This window comes from Megascapheus bottae, chromosome 25, assembly GCF_031878675.1.
Source record: "Megascapheus bottae isolate mThoBot1 chromosome 25, mThoBot2.hap1, whole genome shotgun sequence".
Lineage (NCBI taxonomy): Eukaryota > Metazoa > Chordata > Mammalia > Rodentia > Geomyidae > Megascapheus > Megascapheus bottae.
The window spans coordinates 13,852,767-13,873,114 of NC_143533.1; the positions used below are offsets into that span (position 1 = coordinate 13,852,767).

Here is a 20,348-nt window from a genome sequence, read left to right on the forward strand (position 1 = left end):
ACACACATACACACACACCCTTACATGGCTATGCTTCTCTGGATCATGGTGACTATATGGCCTTGCACTAATTCTACAGACTGGCAGTCTATGCATTCTACACAGACAACATTAGTAGAACAAAATATATGGTATTTATTAAACAGGTTGTAATAACAAATGTGTTAAGGGTTATAATAACAAAGTGGAGCATGCATGAATAGATTACTCGTTCATTGAACAAATACATTGATTGGTACAAAACATTCACTGATTAAATTTCCACAACATACAAAATTCTCTTTTAGTTAAAGTGTGAATAAAAATAAAAATCACAGGTTGAATAAATATAGTGATTTCAGGTCCGATAAAGGCATAAGGCACAAATTAAAGCAAGGGATTAGCATATCAAGATGAAGCTTGTCTGGCCTACACAATCTAATTGCTACTTTTATAGCCCTGCAGAAATCCTCATGACCAAAGAGAGAGAGCAGTGCATGCTGGGAATTCTCCCCTCTGGGTTCAAGTTTTTCCAGGTGCCCACACTTCTCATTGACAGCCTTGCTGTGCCAGAGAAACACTGTTTCTAATACTTTTATGGGTAAACAAACATTCATCTCTAACAAATCATGCTGCTGTGAATAGTATGAAATTTCAAATTAATGTCCTTTTCACTCCCAACCAAAGTAGTAAAATAGATTTAAAAAAAAAAACTGTGAAATTCTGCAAGGCTCTCAGTGTCTATATGAAAAACAAATGATAATACAATATACCACATGGTAGGATAGTTGGATGACTGAAATGTGACCATATACTTGTCCTTGCCAGTCCCCTCCTGCATCTTTACCCTCCTTTCTATCTTAGAAGCAGAGCAGAGCTGAAGTAGTTTCCATTCTGGCTTCTTGATCATGAGGAAGTAACAGTCACCCTTTCTTGACTCCAGGCTGAAGAGTTTCTTGCCCTTTTTGCCTCTGAAGTGCATGGATACAAACAAGTGCCTATGTGAGGGTTTTCTTCATGGTTAACTCTAGGACTCTTGTGTATGGCATATAGTTTCTAGAAGGCATCACAATATCACGGGTCCTTCCTGTTGGGCTAAGAAATGAGAAACAGGAGATGATTACATTTTTTTCCAGTCTTGGGGCTTGAACTTAGGGCCTGGGCACTGTCTTGATCTTTTCCAAGGCTAGTGCTTGAGCCACAGCACCACTTCCAGCTTTTTCTGTGTATGTGGTACCAAGAATTGAACCCATGCATGCTAGGACAAGCACTCTACCACTAGGCCATACTCCAGCCAATTATATTCTTTATATGCTAAGACAAATCTTCAGCAGTGAAGGATAAAAAGATTGTAACAATGCAATTTAATATTTCATGTCAACTTTACAAAAGGGACTTGTGATAAAGAGGTTCTTCCCCAAATTCAAATGCTGATTGATATCTTAGCCTCTAAGGTGATGTCAGCTGGAGGTAGAACCTCTGGAGGTGGTTAGGTCATAAGGGCTCTTCCCTCATGGATGGCATCCCACCTTCCACATGAGGAAACAAGGAGAAGATGTTGTTTATGAACCAAAAAGTAGGTCCTCAGCAGAGATCAAGTCTGCTAGGGCCTTGGTCTTGGGACTTCCTGGCCTCCAGAATTAGAAGAAATAAATTTCTGTTGTTTACATGTTTCCAAGTCTATAACAGCCCAAGTAGACCACTGCAGGATTATAGTTTGTAAGCAACTTTTAAAAGATTGTGCTACCTATCAGTGACTCAGAAGAATATAAAATTTCCATCCAAGGGACTTGTCATTTGGCAGGAAAAATATGTACATAATTTGAATTGTGTGTTAGGTGCTGTGTTAGAGATATGAATAACTGCTGAGTATTCCTCACTTGCTTATTCAGATCCACTTTCTCCCCCTCCCCACTTGCTCTGTACTGACCTGAAGGTCAGAATTGGTCGATTCTTTGCTCTCTAGTTTTCAGTTCATTTTGACCAGTTAGGATATGGGAATAGGTGATCAGAGAATGAGTGATAAAGAGGTCAGAGCATCTGTTCCCTTCCAGCCAGGCTGTAGCTGGGTAACTGACTGTTTGCCTCTCCCAAAGGTCACAACCATAGCTCTGCCTTACTCTTTTGCTAGCCTTTTCCTCCCGCTTCTTCAAACTAATGTTGGTACAATGGTTTGAGGGCAACCCCCAAAGGTTCATATGCTAGAAGTCTGGTCCTCGGTACAGTGATGCTGACATGATGAGTGGAGCCTAAGGAAAGTAGCAGGTGTTGGGTGCCCTACCCCCATGAACGAATGATTAATGCTATTTACTAGGAGGTTGTCAGATCAGGTAGGGTGAATTAGTTCCTGAGAGCAGGTTGTTATAAAAAAAAAAAAGAGTGATTCTTTCTCCTCCTTAGTCTCTTGCTTCCATCTCACCATGTGATCCGTTAACCATACATATTCACCTTTGTGATGCCACTCATCCTAGGCTCAATCAGAGCAATGTAAAACGGACAAGGGTGGTGACAGCTCTTGCTGCTCTGAGCTTGGGAGCTGTGTGCTTCCTTCTTTCTCTTCTAACTGCCCAAACATTTGTAAACAGCCTATTCCTTGAAGTTTCTTCAGTCTCTCCTCCTTGCCAGAACAATGCAAGATTGAACACGCAATGGTTTCACTGAGGGCAGAACAACTTAACATGCCATCATATTCACATCTGAGTATCTACATAGGGATGGCAAATCCTCAGAGATGTTGAATATTCATTCAGCAAGGGGACTGTGGGGAGATAAAGTGTATAAGAGCAAAGGAGGATGTACCCACAGTTTGCAGATATTGATTGGAGACATATTTGGTACCAGCTAAGCAAGGAGTTTACAGTAGAAAGTGGCAGAAGACAAGGCCAGGTCTCCTATCACAAGTGTGACAAGAAGACAGATCCAAGAAATTGAGAAGGAGCTAGGGAACTTGCCACTATGGGTTTTGTTTTGTTTTATTTATTTATAATTTTTTTTGCCAGTCCTGGGCTTGAACTCAGGGCCTCGGCCCTGTCCTTGGGCTTTCTCAAGGCTAGAGCTCTACCACTTGAGCCATAGCCCACTTCTGGGTATGTGATACCAAGAAATCGAACCTGGGTCTTTGTGTATAATAAGCAAGCACTCTTAGCATTAGGCCAAACTCCCCCCTCCCTCCTCTGTGGGTTTTTAAGGAAGACTGTGCTCATATTTACATTCTAGCAAATATAAAAATTCTAGTACTGTTGATAGTTGCCTGTGGAAATGTTAGCCTGGAAGGAGAAGATAAGGAACTTCTTGCTAGTTAGGAAGAGAAAGAGAGACCATGAGGATTCTAACAGGAGCACTGCAGGTAAAGACATAGGGAAAATTGAGGAAAAGTCTTTCCTCTAGAATCCATAACTCAGCTACATTTCCCAGCCTTCTTTGCAGTTAGGTGGTGGTCATGTGACTAAATGGGCAAAAAACCATTCACAGTAGTTCAGGTTTAACCTGTACAACTTTCTACATAGTCCTCTCTGCTCATCTTCTCCCTTCCCTCACCCCTTCTCTCTTTGCAGAAAATACACTGAGGGACCAAAAAGGACTCCAAAGCCACTAGATGGAAGAGCCCCGAATGAAGGTATGGAGTGAGGGCCCTACTATACTTATGACTTGATATGAAAAACTATATGGTGTTAAGCCACTGAGATTTGTGGATATTGCAGCTACATTCCTTGTCACAACTGATTCAGTGACCAAATGCTGTGAGATATGAGAATCAATTCCCTTCCTTCTAATTTCCCATGTTCAGTCATTCACAAAGTCCTGTTCACAGGATGTATCAGAAGTAAGAATCAAAAGACATCACAAATGTTACATGTCATCCCCCAGGAGATCTAGTATGTCTTCTCCTGCTTTCGGTCCCCTCAAACCCCCTGAAGATGATTACTAACAAGCTCTGACACACCACTGAAAGCTTCTCCCTTGGCACCCACTGTATGCATTTGTCTCCATTATTACCTAAATTTCCTCAGGATGACAACCATATCTCACTCATCTTTATAACCCCAGAAGCTCCCCCAGGGTGGACACAAAGCTTTCAGTCCACATGTAGATGACCTGGAAACCAGAGGAGTAGGGTGTTTTGAGGAGCAGTCACATTGTCACCTGCCACACAAAAGAATCCATGGGCCTTCAGGAATCCCCAATGACCTAGTCAGGCACACTAGAGGAATGTCAGGGGTAGAAACCATTTGGCAATGTGTGCCAACTCCTATGAAAATTCCACATAACACAAATGGTCTCTGGTGACAATATCTTTAAAAAAGCCTGTAAAACACTGAAATATTTATAAAGGTGATCCTTCCAGGTTTCAAAAACAGGCACTCATATCCCAACCTTTCTAAAAAAGAAGTGAAACACTTTATTAAGCTGATCACTAGGAAACAAACAGATTTCAAGAATACAGAAATTTTAACCATAGAACTAAGGTTCACCCATTTACTCTACCACATTTAGTGAGCCTTTTAGTAATCTAGAGAGGAGCAGTTCCCCTGGGATGATGGTTGCAGGGGGAGAGCAGCATGGGTGCAGTCAGGGAGGGAAGAACAAATAACATAATCAAAAAATAAGTTTGAACAGAAAGCTATTATATACTCTGATTGATACAACAGAAATAAGAAGAAAAATACAAGCACTGTTAAAGCACTTACTACTGTGTGCCTGGAACTTAGAACTATTTTCCCTTGAATTGTACTTACTAAGATATGATTCATTTGGTAGACACCAATGGCTCATGCCTATAATTCTAGCTATTCAGGAAGCTGAGAACTGAAGATTATGATTCAAAGCTAGCCCTGGCAAGAAAGTCTGAGACACTTATCTTTAGTGAATCACCAAAAAAGCTGAAAATAGAGCAGTAGCTCTCATGGACAGTACCCAGGACCAGCACCTTAATTTTAAAGAAGAGGAAGCAGGGCCGGGAGTTTGGCCTAGTGGTTGAGTGTTTGTTTGCCTAGCATGCACGAAGACCCAGCTTCGATTCCTCGGTACCACATACTTAGGAAAAAAAGCCAGAAGTGGTGCTGAGGCTCAAGTGGTAGAGTACTAGCCTTGAGAAAGTCCAAGGACAGTGCTCAGACCCTGAGCTCAAGCCCAGGACTGGCAAAAAAAAAAAAAAAGAAGCAGCAGCAGCACAGATGGAAAACCATTGCCCCCAGGTTCTCTCTACAGCTCTTCCCATCTCTTCTCTACCAAGATCACATAGTAGGCACTCAATAAAGAGCTGAGAGGAAGTAAGTGAAATATTATTCTGCCCTCTCGGAAATGCGAATCTGTAGGTTATGTAGTTTTCATTTCCTCTGCTGACTGACCTAGGTAGTTAAAGTGCTAAGATGGATCCTGGGGGAAAGCAAATGTTACATTTATGGAAAAGCTGCTTTTAGACACTGAAGTGGCTTCCAAGTTCACCGTGGCCATAAGTTAAGGGTCTGTCAGCACTTCCATTATGAAAACCGCTTTGTGGTTTCATAACTGAGTCATAAAAGTTTGCCTTAGGCTATACTTGGACATACAAATTGAAAAGCTTGTTTCAAGCCAAAATGTGGGAATTAGAAAACAAACAGTTTATTGGTTTCAGGCATAGTTTTGTACCCGCCTTAACCAAACAAGATTTATTATGTGGGCAATTAGATTGGACTAAGCCACTTGGCTCTTGAAAAATAAGAAAAGGGGAGAAATGGCCAAATTATTTCTATTTCAAAAGGGGTCCCTGAGCATAATCAATCATTCTTTTTGGTTATATTTTCATCAAGTGCATTTTACCACACCTCATGAGACTCAGAGTCTATTTGCATATTTTTCTCTTTTAAAGAAAATTTTCTGTTAGTTACATTATTTGTGCATTCTATTTGAAGGAACATTTTCTGTTAATTATATCTGGGTGATAAACTTGCCTTGTCTTTACTGGAAGACAAGTAGTATAAATAAAAACATAGTTTAAAAGCTAACAAGCAAGTGCATTCACTAACATTCTTTTGTCCTTGAGAGTGGCAAGTGGCTCATTTTAATGAACCATAACTAAAACAAAAGAAAACAAAAAAACCATCAGAAATAGATTTTAAAAGTAAAGTAACAAAATGAGGTTGTCTTATTCAACTAGTGAAGCTACTGACTTGACATGTTGAAGAAACTGAGACCTTAGGGGAAAAAGAACTTCAGAAAGACCTACTATTGGTAATCAGTAGAACTAGAACCAGGAATTCCACTTCCCTGGCTTGGGAATCAGCCAGACCCTTTACCACCCTGTAACTATTCAGGATGCAAAAGGCTCTGACATGTTCTGGATTACTAATGCTCAGCACATATGCCCCTGCTTACACAAGAACCTCTTGTGTACACAGGACACCAGGCACTTAGCTAGTTCATTAACCTAAATCCCGTCCAAGTGTAATTTTTTTTGTCTTTTGCCATGCATTGTGTTTACTTATAGATATATAGGCACTTTCTAGTTACCACAAAAGAGGGAAACTGCAATCTATGTTTCTTTGGGTCTGGCTTACCTCACAATATAATTTTATCCCAAGTCCTTTTATTTCCTTATGAACGGCAACAATATCATTCTTCCTGATAGAAACATAGAATTCCATTGTGGATAAATTATATAGGACTATAGTGAGACCAAAGGAGGATATCCTTAGGAGAGGATCACAAAGGTTCAATAGCTATGTATATATGATACCATATAAAATGATGATCATCAAAATGAACTCAAGAAATTAAAATGAGGTTTTTATGTCATTTCGCTTATTTTTTTTTCTCCTTTGCCATTGTTTCTTCTGTACCTTTTGTATGTAAGATTACCGGTTTTGAGGAAGGTCGGGGGAGCACAAAAATGGTGGGACAAAGGATGAACAAATGCAGCAGTGATACTAGACACTGTTGAAAATGAACTTCACAACTTATAGGGGAGGGAGGTGAGGAGGGAAAAATGGGGGGGAAACAAGAGAAGAGGTGACACTATTCAAAAAGAAATGTACTCATTAACTATGTAACTATAACCCCTCTGTACATCACCTCTACCATAACAACAAAATTTAATTAAAAAAATGAAGTCCCAAGCCACATGTCAGTCACATCCTGTTTTACACATTTAATGTCCTCTAGGCTACGCACAGTTGCGAGCACCTAGAGATGGCAAGTTAGTTACTAGAGACAGGCTCCTGCATCATGAGCTCAGGTCTCACTCGGGAGGGACACAGGCCCAGATGTGGGGAGCAGCTGGGCAGTGGAAAGGCCAGTTCTCTAGCCCAGAAATGTAACTACATAAACTAATAAGAGGGTAGTAATCCTGTAAGTGTTGCTGAGAGCAGCAGATCATTATGCATGAGGCAGATCCAGTGCTATGTAAAACTTTGCTACAATGCTTGGGAACAGTTTAGTTTAAGATTTACACATCTCTCCCACATTGCTACAGTACTTGCTTGGTCCCCTCACACTGTTATCCATGCCTGCCAACCCATTTGTCTCTCCTCTAGTCTCTACTCTGGGACAGGAACCAAATGTCATTCCTCCTAATGCCCTAACTGCCTGGCACAGGCAAAGTATTAACAGTGGCTTGCTGAATGGGTGAAGAAACAAAGGCTTGCATTCTGAGAGAGACCAGCCTTTCTCTGCAGTGGTTTCTAGGTCTCTCCTTCACTCTCTCCTCCACATAGAATGCCTCTGCTCCCACAGAAACAGTGGTATCTAAGACCTTGGAAGATACCACTTAGCTTTGCAGAAATCATTTTGCTAGAAAGAATGCAATTTGGCTAGTAAAGTATTTTCCTAAGTCAGAGAAGAATTTTAATCAGGAAAACAGGAAATTCCTAAATACCTGGGTAGAAGATCACAGCTCACTCCAATCTCTCTGGTTTCCACTTCAGTCTTGGGCTGAGTTTCTGCTAAATAGTCCAGTCTGCTTTGCAGTTCATTATTCTAAAAATTAGAGGGGTGGGGTAGGGAGAGAAAGTCGTTTTAACCAGAAAGCCAGATATATTCCTGCACAACTGTGTATGATATCATTTACATATGAACTGATTTCTACCAGACACATATATATATTTGTATAAATATATAAATATATATATTTATCACAATGCATTTATTGGACATCTTTTACAGAACAGGTGTTAATGAAATATATTGATTTGATTGTTACATACAGCTCCTTATGTGTGTACATATACATGCATGCACTTTTCCATAAATGAAAACATATCCTAATCTCTGCTGTTGTCATCCTTACTTTCATCCAACAATTTATTGTGGATGTCAGTCTATGTTTGCTACTTTTCTTTTCATGTCAACTAGTTATTTTACTTACCCAATTCTGTGGGTATACAATGTTTCTTTAATTAGTCTCTTATTGATGGGCATTTAGTTATTTATCACTTTCTACCATTATAAATAAGGTGCGGCTCAACTTTCAACACTCCCCCCACTAAACTATAAAATGAGTAAGTCTATTAATTTAATTTAGTGGGAAATGCCTCTATAACTTAATAATTAGTATTTCATAGGTATAGAAAATTCAGAATCTCAAAACATATAAAATAGAATGAGCTCCTTGGGATTAAAGGTAGCATTCTGAATAGTTTTCTTTTTTCTTTTTTCTTTTTTTAAGGCCAGAGCCAAACATTACATAGGTTGATGACTAGATGCTCAGGAATTAGAAATTTTCCCTGTGGGGGTAATAACGAAGGACAAAGGCATAAGAAAGTTAAGGGTATTGAAGTGAAAACAGCCAAAATGATGGTATCTAAAATTTATTGAGGAAAAAATACACAAAAGCATTAAAAAAAAAGAGGACAACAGTGGCTATTGCTGTACGTAGAGATTCAGGGTACTTAAAAAAGTGGATAGATAGATAGGTAGATAAAGTGCTAGCCTTGAGTGAAGAAGCTCAGGGGCAGTGCTCAGGCCCTGAGTTCAAGCCCCACAACAGACAAAAAAATTAACACTTTGTAGCTGAGGCTTCAAGAAATACAGATCTGAGCCACCAGCTATCACAGGCATGACAGAAGGTTTTGGATCTAGCCAAATTCATTTCTTTGTAAGGCAAAAAGCTGCAGTACTCTTCAAAACAATTAAATGGAATCTAAAGTCTCCACAAGAAAGAATCCATAATGTCTAGTTTCTATCCCAGAATAGAATTATCTGACATAATTAGTGTCAAGAAATTAGGACCCATTTTCAGGGGAAAAGGAATCAGCAGACACCAATCCTGATGAGACTCAGATGTAGGACTTTTCAGATAAGGATTATAATGCTGTCATCATAACTATGGTCAATGAAGTAACAAAATATGCTCACAAGTAATGAAGTAAGAAGACTAGAAAAATATGTGAAAGAACCAGGTAGGAATTTTAAAACTTAGAAGTAAATATCTGAAATTTAAAAAGAATTTTTTAATGTTTAAATGAACCCAAGAAAAGAAGTTGATAAAGGAATGTGGCAATAAAAAGAAGATAAAAAGCTAAAAATAATTAATAAAGGATCATGGAAGTATGGGATAATTTTGAAAGTCCTAACATAAGGATTTGGAGATTCCAAAAAGAGAGAAGAGAAAAACTAAATCAGAAAACAATTTTTAATACATAATGGACAACTTCCTAAATTTGGTGAAAGACATAAATTTACAAATTAAATTTCAGCAAAACTAAAAAGGATAAACTCAAAGAAGAATAAGCTATAGTAAAATGATCAAAATCCACTGGTATAGAAAAATATTAGTACTACAGATTTGTCACCAGAAATAATGGAAACTAGTATTAGTGAATAATGAAAAAAAAACTGTCAACTTATAGCATTCTGTCTTTCTATACTATAATAAAGGTAAATCAAGTCCTTTAGATAAGGAAAACATAAAAAATATTTTACCCTCTGACCTGAACTACACAAAATGTTAAATCAAAGTTCTCCTAGTCAAAGAGCGATGATATCAAAGAGAAATTTATTACTTCAGGAAGTGGTAAAAAAAAAGTATAGGAATAGAAAACATATGAGTAAATATGAGAAACCTCCATTTCCTGTTAATTCCCTTAAAATACATGATTGTTAAAGCATACATAGATGCTTTAGATGCTTACATGCATAGATAAAACATATATAATAATTTTAATAGTGGAGCAGAGGTAATTTAGCCTATATCATTGGAATGTTTCTGCCTTGTACATGAAATGGTGCAAGATCATCTTAAGGGAACTGAACAGAATAATGACCAAAGTATTAGGTAAAAAGATACAGCCCAAATGACAATTGATAAAATAATATTCTAAATAGTATAATAATCTAGAAGAAAAGCCAGGTGCTAGTGGTTCACACCTGTAATCCTAACTACTTAGGAGGTTGAGATATGAGGATTGCTGGTCAAAGCCAGCCCTGGCGGGAAAGTCCAAGACACTGGTATCTCCAATAAAGTACTCAGAAATAGCCTGAGGTGGTGCTGTGGTTCAATTAGCAGAGCACTAGTTTTGGATAAAAGAAGATCAGGGACAACACTGGCTCCAAGCTCAAGTCCCAGGATCAGCTTTAAAAAAAAAAAAAGAAAGAAAGGAAAAATAAACCAAGCAAGCAAAACATAAACAGGAGCAAATAGAAAATTACCAACGAAATGGTAGACCTAAATCGAAGCATAACAAAACTACTGTTAAATTATTGGTTATAATAAATGATAATGGATAATATGCCCATTAAAGGGCAGAGACTATCAGAAATGCAAAAAAAGTATAACTACTACCTGAAAGAAATGCACTTTACAGAGATATGGACTATCTGACAATAAGTGAGTGGAAGATGACATACCATGTAAATGGTTAGAAAAGATAGGAATGGCTGTGTTAATATAAAATAAAACAAGAGTTCAAAATGAAGAGTATTAACTAAACTGCTGACCAGAATTTCATACAGAAAAGGTTAATTCATCATTAAGACATAAAAGTTAAAATTTTGTATTTAATAATAGACATTCAAAATGCATGTATAAACACTGGCAGTTTTAAAAAGTATAGTAATTGATTTTATCTTAATGCCCATTTCTCGAAGGTTGATAATTACACAAAACAGGAAAAAGTAAAGATCATCTAAACAGTAGTAGCAGTTGCCTAAACTTAAGTAGTATTGATAGAACATGTACAACAGTGGCAGAGTATACATTTTTTTAAACAACATTCAATCAAGAGAAACCATGTGCTGGGCTATAAAACAAGGTTCAATAAATTTAAAAGAATGAAAAATAATACAAAATAGATTATTTGACTGTAAAAATATTAAAATAGAAAAAAGGTACCTTGGAGCACTCACATTAGAAAGTTAAAGAACATACAATAAAATCAAAGAAAAAATCTTGAGGGAACTTAGAAATATTTTGAGCTGTATGACTGAAAATACCACATATCAAACTTGTACAATGCAGCTGAAGCAAAGGTTATTAGAACATTTATGGCTATAAAAGCTTATTAAAAAAGAAGAGATCAAGCTGGAGTGTGGCCTAGTGGTAGAATGCTTGCCTAGCATGCACAAAGCCCTAGGTTGCATTTCTTGGTACCACATACATAGAAAAAAGCTGGAAATGGTGCTAAGGCTCAAATGGTAGAGCTCTAGCCTTGAGAAAGTCCAAGGACAGTGCTCAGTCCCTGAGCTCAAGCCCAGGTCTGGCAAAAAATAATAATAATAATAACAATAACAATGAGATTTTTAAAAAGTCAGTGACCTAAGGTTCTACCTGAAGAAGCTAGAAAGAGAATAGCAAAGTAATCCTAAACCAGTTAGAAAAAGGAGCAAAACTCAATGACATAAAAGACAGGTAATAGAGAAAATAGACAAAGTCTTTTGCCATATTTAGCTGGGCATGGTTGCACATATCTGTGACCCTAGCTATTGGGGATTTGGAGGCAGGTGGATCTAGAGTTTGAGTCCATCCCTAGCAAAATTATCCAGACCTTATCTGAAAAACAAAAGGGCTATTGGGTATAAGCCTGAACAAGGTAGCTGAGGAAAGTAGAAGTAGAAATAGAATTAAGAAGTAGTTTACAAATAAAATTTAAAGCAAAATAAACTTAAGAAGAGTTGACACAGTACAGCAAAGCCTATCTGCGTCTTAAGTCTGGTCAAATCTAACTGAAGTGGAGTGACCAGAATCTTGGACTGCTGCCTGAACTGTGTTCTATTGAAGATGGCTTCTGGGACTGACTGAGAATCAAATTTCAGTGTTTCCTGCTTTCAAATACCACCACCTTGCGTTTGTGCATGTAATGAATCCCACCCACTGACTTGGGAGCTTTCTGTGCCTCATCCAGGAAGGAAGAAACTTGCATGGCGCTTTGGGGCATTTGAGGGAAATTATGTCATGGCAGTCACTTCCCCAATCTCCCTCATTCACAGGAAGCCAGGAGCTATAGTACAGGCCCCAGAATAAGACTATATCCAATAAACTGTGTGTTTGGAGCCTTGGAACCTGGCACTGCAGTCCTGATATCACATGGAAGAGTTACTGAGAGACCAATAGCACACACAGACATGCTGAGAGGTTCACATGCCACACTGCATGCATCAAGTACAGCACAAACAAAACCAATGCTCTATAAAAATAAACAACAACAACAAAAAAACCAGTGGAATAAGTTTCAGAAATCAGATCACGTTATGAAAGTAAATGCTTGCCATTGTATTTGAGGACTATCGCTTCATGTCACAAATGGGGATTGGAATGTTTCTTCTCTAGAAGGTTTTTTTTTCCTCCAAACTTCTTCTAGACATAGTTTGGAGGGAAAAAAAAGGAAAAAGAGTGTGTATAGTTTAGTTACTGCAAGGTTTTCTAGTTATTGATAAGAATAGGAAAAGTCTGATATAGCCATGCAAGAGGGGCTTTTAGGAATAGTGTGTGTGAACCTTTGTGATCCTCTCCTAAGAATATCCTGCTTTGGTCTCATTAAAAGTTTCAATAGCTATGGGCATATGATCATATGAAATGGTATTTATCAAAATGAACTCCAAGAAATTGAAATGAGGTTTTATATTATTTTGCTTTGTTTTTTTCCTCCTTTGTCATTTAAAAAAAATTGTACGTTTCACCTTGTATGTAAGTTTATCTTGTTCTGGGGAGGGTAAGGGGGAGCACAGAAATAGTGGAACAAAGGGTGAACAAATGCAGCAGTGATACCTACTAGACACTGCATTGAAAATGAGCTATGTGGGGCCTAGTGGTATAGTCCTTGCCTAGCATGCACGAAGCCCAAGGTTCAATTCCTCCGCACCATATATTCAGAAAAAGCTAGAAGTGGCGTTGTGGCTCAAGTGGCAGAGTACTACCCTTGAGCAAAAAGTGTCCAAGGACAGTGTCCAGGCCCTGAGTTCAGCCCAGGACTGGCAAAAAAAAAAAGGAATAAATAAATAAATAAATGAGCTATGCAACTTGTAGGGGAGGAGGGTTGGTAGAGAAAAACAGGGCGAAAATGAGAGGAGAGGTAACACTGTTGAAAAAGAAATATACTCATTACCTGACCTATGTAACTGTAACCCCTCTGTACGTCATCTTTACAATAAAATAAGAACTAAAAGAAATTAGGTGTGTATTTTCTAGGCATGTATTATGCAAATTCTAATGATTTTAAATATAGGAAAAAGGCAAATGATCAAGGGACACAATAATCCACCTTCTCTAAAAGAAAACCTTCTCGATTGTCATCCATAACGTAGACTCAGCTTTTCCTTTTTTAATTTTGTATTGGCAGTAATGACAATTAAACTCAGCATCTTGCACACTTAGTAAGCAGGTACCCTTACTACTGAGCCACACCTCCAGTCTTGACTTTGCTCATCATTTTTAAGATAAGACCTCGCTTCATGCCTTGGTATCCTGGGGAACAATCCACCTATGGTAGGCTTCCAGGTATCTAGGATTACAGGTATGAACCACCATGTCCAGCTGAGGACTGGTGTACCTTTCTGCCCAGGCTCACCATGAGCTATGTTCTAATCATTCTAAGCAAGGAGTACAACTGTCAGCCACCAAGGCCCAGGACAGGATTGGATATAGAGTATTCACTTGGGCTGCTGGTCCAGTGTCCTGATGTGATTTTTTTTTCCTTGGGAGGGTGGGTCATGGAGCTCAAACTTGGCCTGGATGTTGTCCTTGAGCTCTTCAGCTCAAGGCTACTGCCCTACCCTTAAGACAAGCCCCACTTCCCATTTTCTGGAGGTTAATCCGAGATAAGAGTCTCAGGTCCTTTTGTGCCCTGGCTAGCTTTGAGCCTTGATTCTCTTACAGGTGTGAGCCATTGACCGGCCTGACGTGACTTTTTTTTTATTAAGGTACTGGGGATTGAACTTGCTGGGCTGATGTTCCATTACGTGAGCTATGCATCTATCCCTGTTTCATATTTTTAAAAGCAGACACAGTTTTCAAACATTAAAAATAGAAACAGTCTCAAAGATTATTTTAGACTTCCCTGACTCCTGTCTGCTTTTTAAAGGTGAAGTAACAGAGCCCAGGTTGTAAGGTAAATTCTCTTGCAAAGTCATCCACAGACAATGGCAGAATGTGGGTGCCTATCTTTCGATAGGCTGATGAAGAACTAAAATTTGCTCATATTTGACAGTGTGTGAGGCACTTACATTGTTTCATTGAATCTTTACAAAATCTTAGTGGGTGATGTGATTACCCCCATTCTATAAATGCTGAAATGGAGACAGAGAGGTGCAAGTCACATGACATGTAGCTCAGTTTGTAATCAGAGTTATCAGGTTCTAAACCCAGAGGCCTTAGATAAAACTCTGGAGTGATATTTATAAAATCCTGTGCATGTTCAATGCCAGATCTCTAAAGAAAAAAGCCCTGTTTAGTCATGCATATAATTTCTGTGGTATAAAAATTCCCTCCACAGCTGATTTCAAACCACCAATGTGGTATCACTGAACATAGAGCAGAGAAAAGATGCAGATCTGGCGTTCTCCTGGGAAATCAGTGCAGTCCTGAGAGTCATGGCCTGTGTGCAGAAGAGCGAAGCTGTCCCTGGGAACCAGGTAGGACTGGACAAATAAGAGCATTGTAAAAGCTGAAGCTCTTCCGTTTCAAGCTGTGATGTTAAATAAGGGTTGCTTCTTTGAAATTATCAGCATTGTTATCAAGAAGAGCAAATATGACCTCAGCACCAGTTCTGGCTTTTTTTCTATGTATATGGTACCTAGGAATCGAACCCAGGCCTTCGTGCATGCTAGGCAAGCACTCTACCACTAGGCCAAACTCCTGGCCCCAGGAAAAACAAATCTTACAGCAGCCTTTGAAATTCATATCCAGTGAGCTGGACATGACAGTGTACACCTATAATTCCATCTACGTGAGAAAAAAAAAAAGCATGAGGTCTTATCTGGAAAATAAAAGAAAAAGGACTAGATGTATGATTCAAGTGGTAGAGTATCTGCCTAGCAACTGCAGGCCCTGAGTTAAAAACCTCAGGATCACCAAAACAAACATGAACCCACCTCATCCCCTCTTCTCCCCCCACCCACCCCAGGTAGCTGCAGATGAAGGGCTGTGGGTCCAATAACCTGCTCACAACACTGTCATAACCTTGTGTTGTATGAAACTGTCTTCGCTAAATGCTCACACAATTCAAGTGGATGATGGTCTCCAACACTGAATAGGAACACAAAAATGAAAGAATGATTCACAGTAGTACATGACTATAAATGTAAAATATACATTGATAACAACAAAGGGGTCTCTGAGGCCAGGCAGTGGAAGAAGCATATGTCCTTTACTGTGGGCCACATACTACATATGACTCACAACTACTGTATGGAGATGGTATCATTTTCCAGAGTTACATTCACCCTGGCCAGCCAAGGCAAGGAGCAGTAAAGTAAATGGCCCAAGACCACATTATTAAGGTCAGAATTTAGATCTGCATTCAGGCAGACAAGCTCTAGAGCCTGTCTGCAATTAGATTCTTAACAAAAGATAGTTCATTTATCAGATAGGAAATGGGTGGCTACCAGAATGATCCAAGACAACTGAAACACCATCACTGTATCATGTGGTTTAAAGTGGGAAAGCAAAGTCATGGCATTAAAATGTACTGGTACCAGATGGGGCACAGCAGATCACACTTATCCTAGCTACTTGGGAGGCTGAGCATATGAGGATCTCAGTTCCAGGGTGGCCCAGGTAGGAAATCCCATGAGATTCCAGCTCAATGAAAAGAAACTGGGCATCCGAGGTACGAGAAGAAGCCTAAAATACTAAAGTAGGCAGATTGATGAGGCGTAGGCCCAGCAGAAAATGAAATCCTTCCTAGAAAAAAAAGAGCCTCAAGCAAAAGGAGCTGGAAGCCTGCCTCCAGTGGCTAAGAGCTTGCATAGGACTGTAAAGCCTTACATTCAAACCCCAGTCCTGCCCACCTGCTTCCAGGGGAAAAAAATGACTGCACTTCATGGAAAGTGTTAAGGTGAAAGTAGCCATAAGAAAATGTTAAAGTAAGTGAAACAATAGCCTTAGGAAGGTATAAAATAAAATTTAACACAATGAAGAAATGAATTAGGCTCATGATAATGTATAAGAATGGGCTTAAACCTATGGGTTTATTACTAAACCTTGTCATTATGCAACTTCATTTTATATGTTTTTTTTCCTGCTGTTGGAAATGGACCTGTGAGAGTGATCAGAAACAATCAGCAATATTAAAAAGTGTTTTGGGTTGAAAAAGTTCAAAGTAAATGAATCAATTAGTTTTGTAATCCATGTTTAAATGCTCCAGGAAAGCTGGAGTCACAGTCTTACTGATTACGTAGGAGAATCTATCACAGCCAACTTCACTGTGATCTCTGGACATTCACCATTCCTGGAGATTCCTCTGCCCACCAGAGTATGCCTCTACCCAGGCAATTCAAGCTACCCAGTTCTCCTGTATTTAAAATTGGGGAAATATAATCACATCTAATAATACAACCTAATACAGAGGGCATCCTTTTAAGTAAAGAAAGAACAACACTAGTAAGTTAAAACCTGGGTGCTTAGTAAGAGCCGAGTTTGTCAGCCCAGTGTCACCCACTTGCTTGTCTGTGCAGTGTGACCCCGACTGCATAATATCTACCCATGTTGCCTCACTATCCAGCATCCACACTTGGGTAAGTCTAACACCACTTTTCAGGTTTACATTATACAGAGCATATGGAAAGTCACCAGCAACATCTTGCACACAGTTGATACTTGAGAAATGTCACTTTTGCATGTGGCTTCATTCTGGTCTTCCACACTGTCACCCTGGGGAGGGGTTGATAATGAAGAGCACTGACAAGGACAGCTGTTGGCAAACCAGCCTTTCATAGAATCCGCAAATGAAAAGTCTTAATGCCAAGTTCTTAATAATTAGCCTTTGGAGCAAACAGATTTTGGCTTCTGTTTTTAATAACATCTGACCTCCTAGGATTCTTCCAATGCCATCATTTCCTTCCCTGGAACTTATACAAAATCTCCAATGACTTTCAGAAAGCCAGAGGCAAGTCTACTAAGCACCTTAGAACATTTCCAGTGAAATTAAATCACATCTAAAATATGTCCACTCAATATAACAGAAGAACAACTCTGGATTGGGAATCTCCATTTTGGGGCCTGGCCCTGACATTTATTATTCTAGGTTACCCTAAACAAGACTACCTTACCTTCTGTACTCAGGGTCTCAAACCTGCAGTTAGTGCTTTGCCAATTGAATCTCAACTCCAATCTGGCATTTTATAGGTCAACTGGAGATGGAGTCCCACAGCCTTTTGTGCTTGGACTGGCTTTGAACTTTGATCCTCAGTTCTCAGCTTCCTGAATAGCTATAGGATTACAGACAGGAGCCACAGTACCCAGCTTGTGTCTTGACTTTTTCTTAAGTTTCTGAAAATGGCATGTGAGGCATGTATGTGAAAGTGCTCTATGAATTAGAAAGTCCTGCACAAATGTGGGGAATTGTCAATATTAATAAACAGCTTGTCAGACTTGCCGAGCAATTCTTGATTCAGACAAACAAGAGCCAAAGAGCGGAGATGAGAAGCAGGCTGGAGTGTAGGGAGTGAGACAGGAAAGGAAGGGGAGCTATTAGCACCTCATTTGCAAAGCTGGCACTTAACCTTCAATCAATTTTATAAGGCCAGGAAATAACCATATTTTTAATTAAGTATGGGCAGCAGGATCAGCAATATAAAATTTGTCAGGAAGACACCAGCTTCTTACCTCTCCTTCTAGGAAAGATATCTTTTCCAAAAGCTGCAATATTAAGAGCTGCTTCTGTTGTACCTTTTTCTTTAATGATTCAATCTAGAAGGAAACAAATGGAAAATGGTTAAATCAAAAGCGTGAAACTGTATGAATGCAAGTCCACCAACTGGGGGACAGCTGTTTTGAATAGCATTTGGACAGCTCTACACTGTGTTTGCTGGAACACGGCAGACCTGATATACTCCATAAACAATGCAATCTATGATTGGGAGCCATAGCATCTCAGACAGGGACTTCAGAGTTGTGTCCATTGGGTTTATCTAGCCCAACATCTGTCCATTAATACAGTGCTGTGCCACCCTCAATAATATCCCATCAACAGCCTAGGGACATTGATATAAGAAATGTAAATACAAGCCGGACACGAGTGGCTCATGCTTGTAATCTCAAAGTACCCAGGCAGCTGAGACCAGGAAGATGGAGGTCCTAAAGATACTTAGGACAGCAAAAATGTCCATAAAACTCTATTACCAGTGTCCAGGCAAAAGAGCTGGGCTGGATGAATGGCTCAAGTGATAAAGTGCCAGCCAGGAACAACCCAATACCACCAAAAAAAAAAAAAAAAGAAAAGAAAAGAAAAGTTGAAAGTTGATCAACTCTTACAGCTAACAAGGAAACAAAATGCCAAGTCTGGAATGTCACAACTTGTATAAGACAATTGACTCTGGCCTATAATAAGCTACCTGGTTGGGGAAAAACAGGGGACCACATGTGGGGTGAGGAAGATCGGGGCCCATGCTTCCTTGGCTTATTTGAGCCACACCTCAATTGGGGGTGTGGATTTTCTGTCCCAACTGGCTTTGAATTGTGATCCTCTGGATCTCCACCTTCTTGAGTAGCTAGGATCACAGGTGTGAGCCACCGGTTGGAACTTAGGAACAATGGCAGCAAAATTATCTTGCCTATAAGCTGTTCCCTCCATGTTCTTAAACCATACTTCCTGCTCCCCTTTGTTCTGAAATCCATGTTGAATCCTTCAGAAGTGATAAGCTCTATGTGAAATGTTTTTTTGATTAAATATCACCTCTCATGTCCTCAGAAGGTCTTAGTGATTTTCAATGCCCATTGCTTACTTTTTCACTTAAAATTTTTAAAATTCACATTTTAAACAGTATTATTACTGTAGGAAAGAATGAAAACAGCACAATAAAGATAATTTTTGAAAACTATTCCTATAAAAACCAAAGGAAATTTACACACACTGTTTTTTTTTTTTTGCTCCATAATTGTACCTCACTCCCACAACTATTTCATTTATCCAACTTCTCTTCCACCTTTACCTTCACCATGGTAAACTTTGGTGTTTCTGTCCCTCGAGGTTTTATTGTAAACACTTTTCCATTGTGTAATGTATTTTTTAGCATTCATGTAATATACTCCATCAAATTGATATTCCATAATTTATTGCCTGTTCCTTTAGTGCTAGGCATTAAGGTTATTTCCATTTTCTCTCTATTATAAATAATGGGAGCAAGAACATCTTTATATATATATGGCTTTTTTTCTGAAGTTTGAGTTATATCCTTAGGATAAATTCCCAGGAGTGGGATTAGTGGGTCAGAGGGTCTGAACAGCTTTATGGCTCTTAATATTTATTGCTAAAGTGCCTAGAGGGTCGTTCTAATTCACAGTACCACCTGCAACACAGGCTGTGCTTGCCCTCCCCGCCCTGCTGCACTGCCTCCTCCAGCCACTAGTTTGGGGCAAATTTAATAGGTACAAAAGGGTCACACATTGCTGTTTTTAATTAGCAATTTCTTTAATTATCAACATTACACATTTCAGTGTGTTTTTTACATTCTTCTATATTCTATTTTATATGATTTGATTTTCTTGATACTGTATGGAATTCAAAATACTTCATAAAGAAAATGCCAGTGCATGCAGCTAAGAAAGAATAAGCAAAGCCTATCAACCTTGTTCCCCAGGCTCAAAAATAGCAAGATTTGCTCATGTTTAAGTTTCCCCTGTTTCTCCGTCTCTGTCTCTCCGTCTCTGTCTCTCCGTCTCTGTCTCTCTCTCTGTCTCTCTCTGTCCCTCTCTCTTTGTCTCTGTCTCTCTGTCTCTGTCTCTGTCTCTGTCTCTTTCTCTT

At 39.1% G+C, this 20,348-nt stretch overlaps 1 protein-coding gene across 1 annotated transcript in view; it reads right to left on the bottom strand.

The window, feature by feature from the left end:
* The window catches only part of Myzap (myocardial zonula adherens protein), a 72,314-nt gene continuing 51,966 nt past the window's right edge, over window positions 1–20,348 (bottom strand). Inside the window, exons 11-13 of the mRNA XM_090358326.1 lie at window positions 18,212–18,295; window positions 7,832–7,932; window positions 1–1,074 (exon numbers count right to left, since the gene is read on the bottom strand). Coding sequence (XP_090214452.1) covers window positions 978–1,074; window positions 7,832–7,932; window positions 18,212–18,295 — 282 coding nt within the window. The 3' untranslated portion in view covers window positions 1–977. The remainder of the gene's footprint in view (window positions 1,075–7,831; window positions 7,933–18,211; window positions 18,296–20,348) is intronic.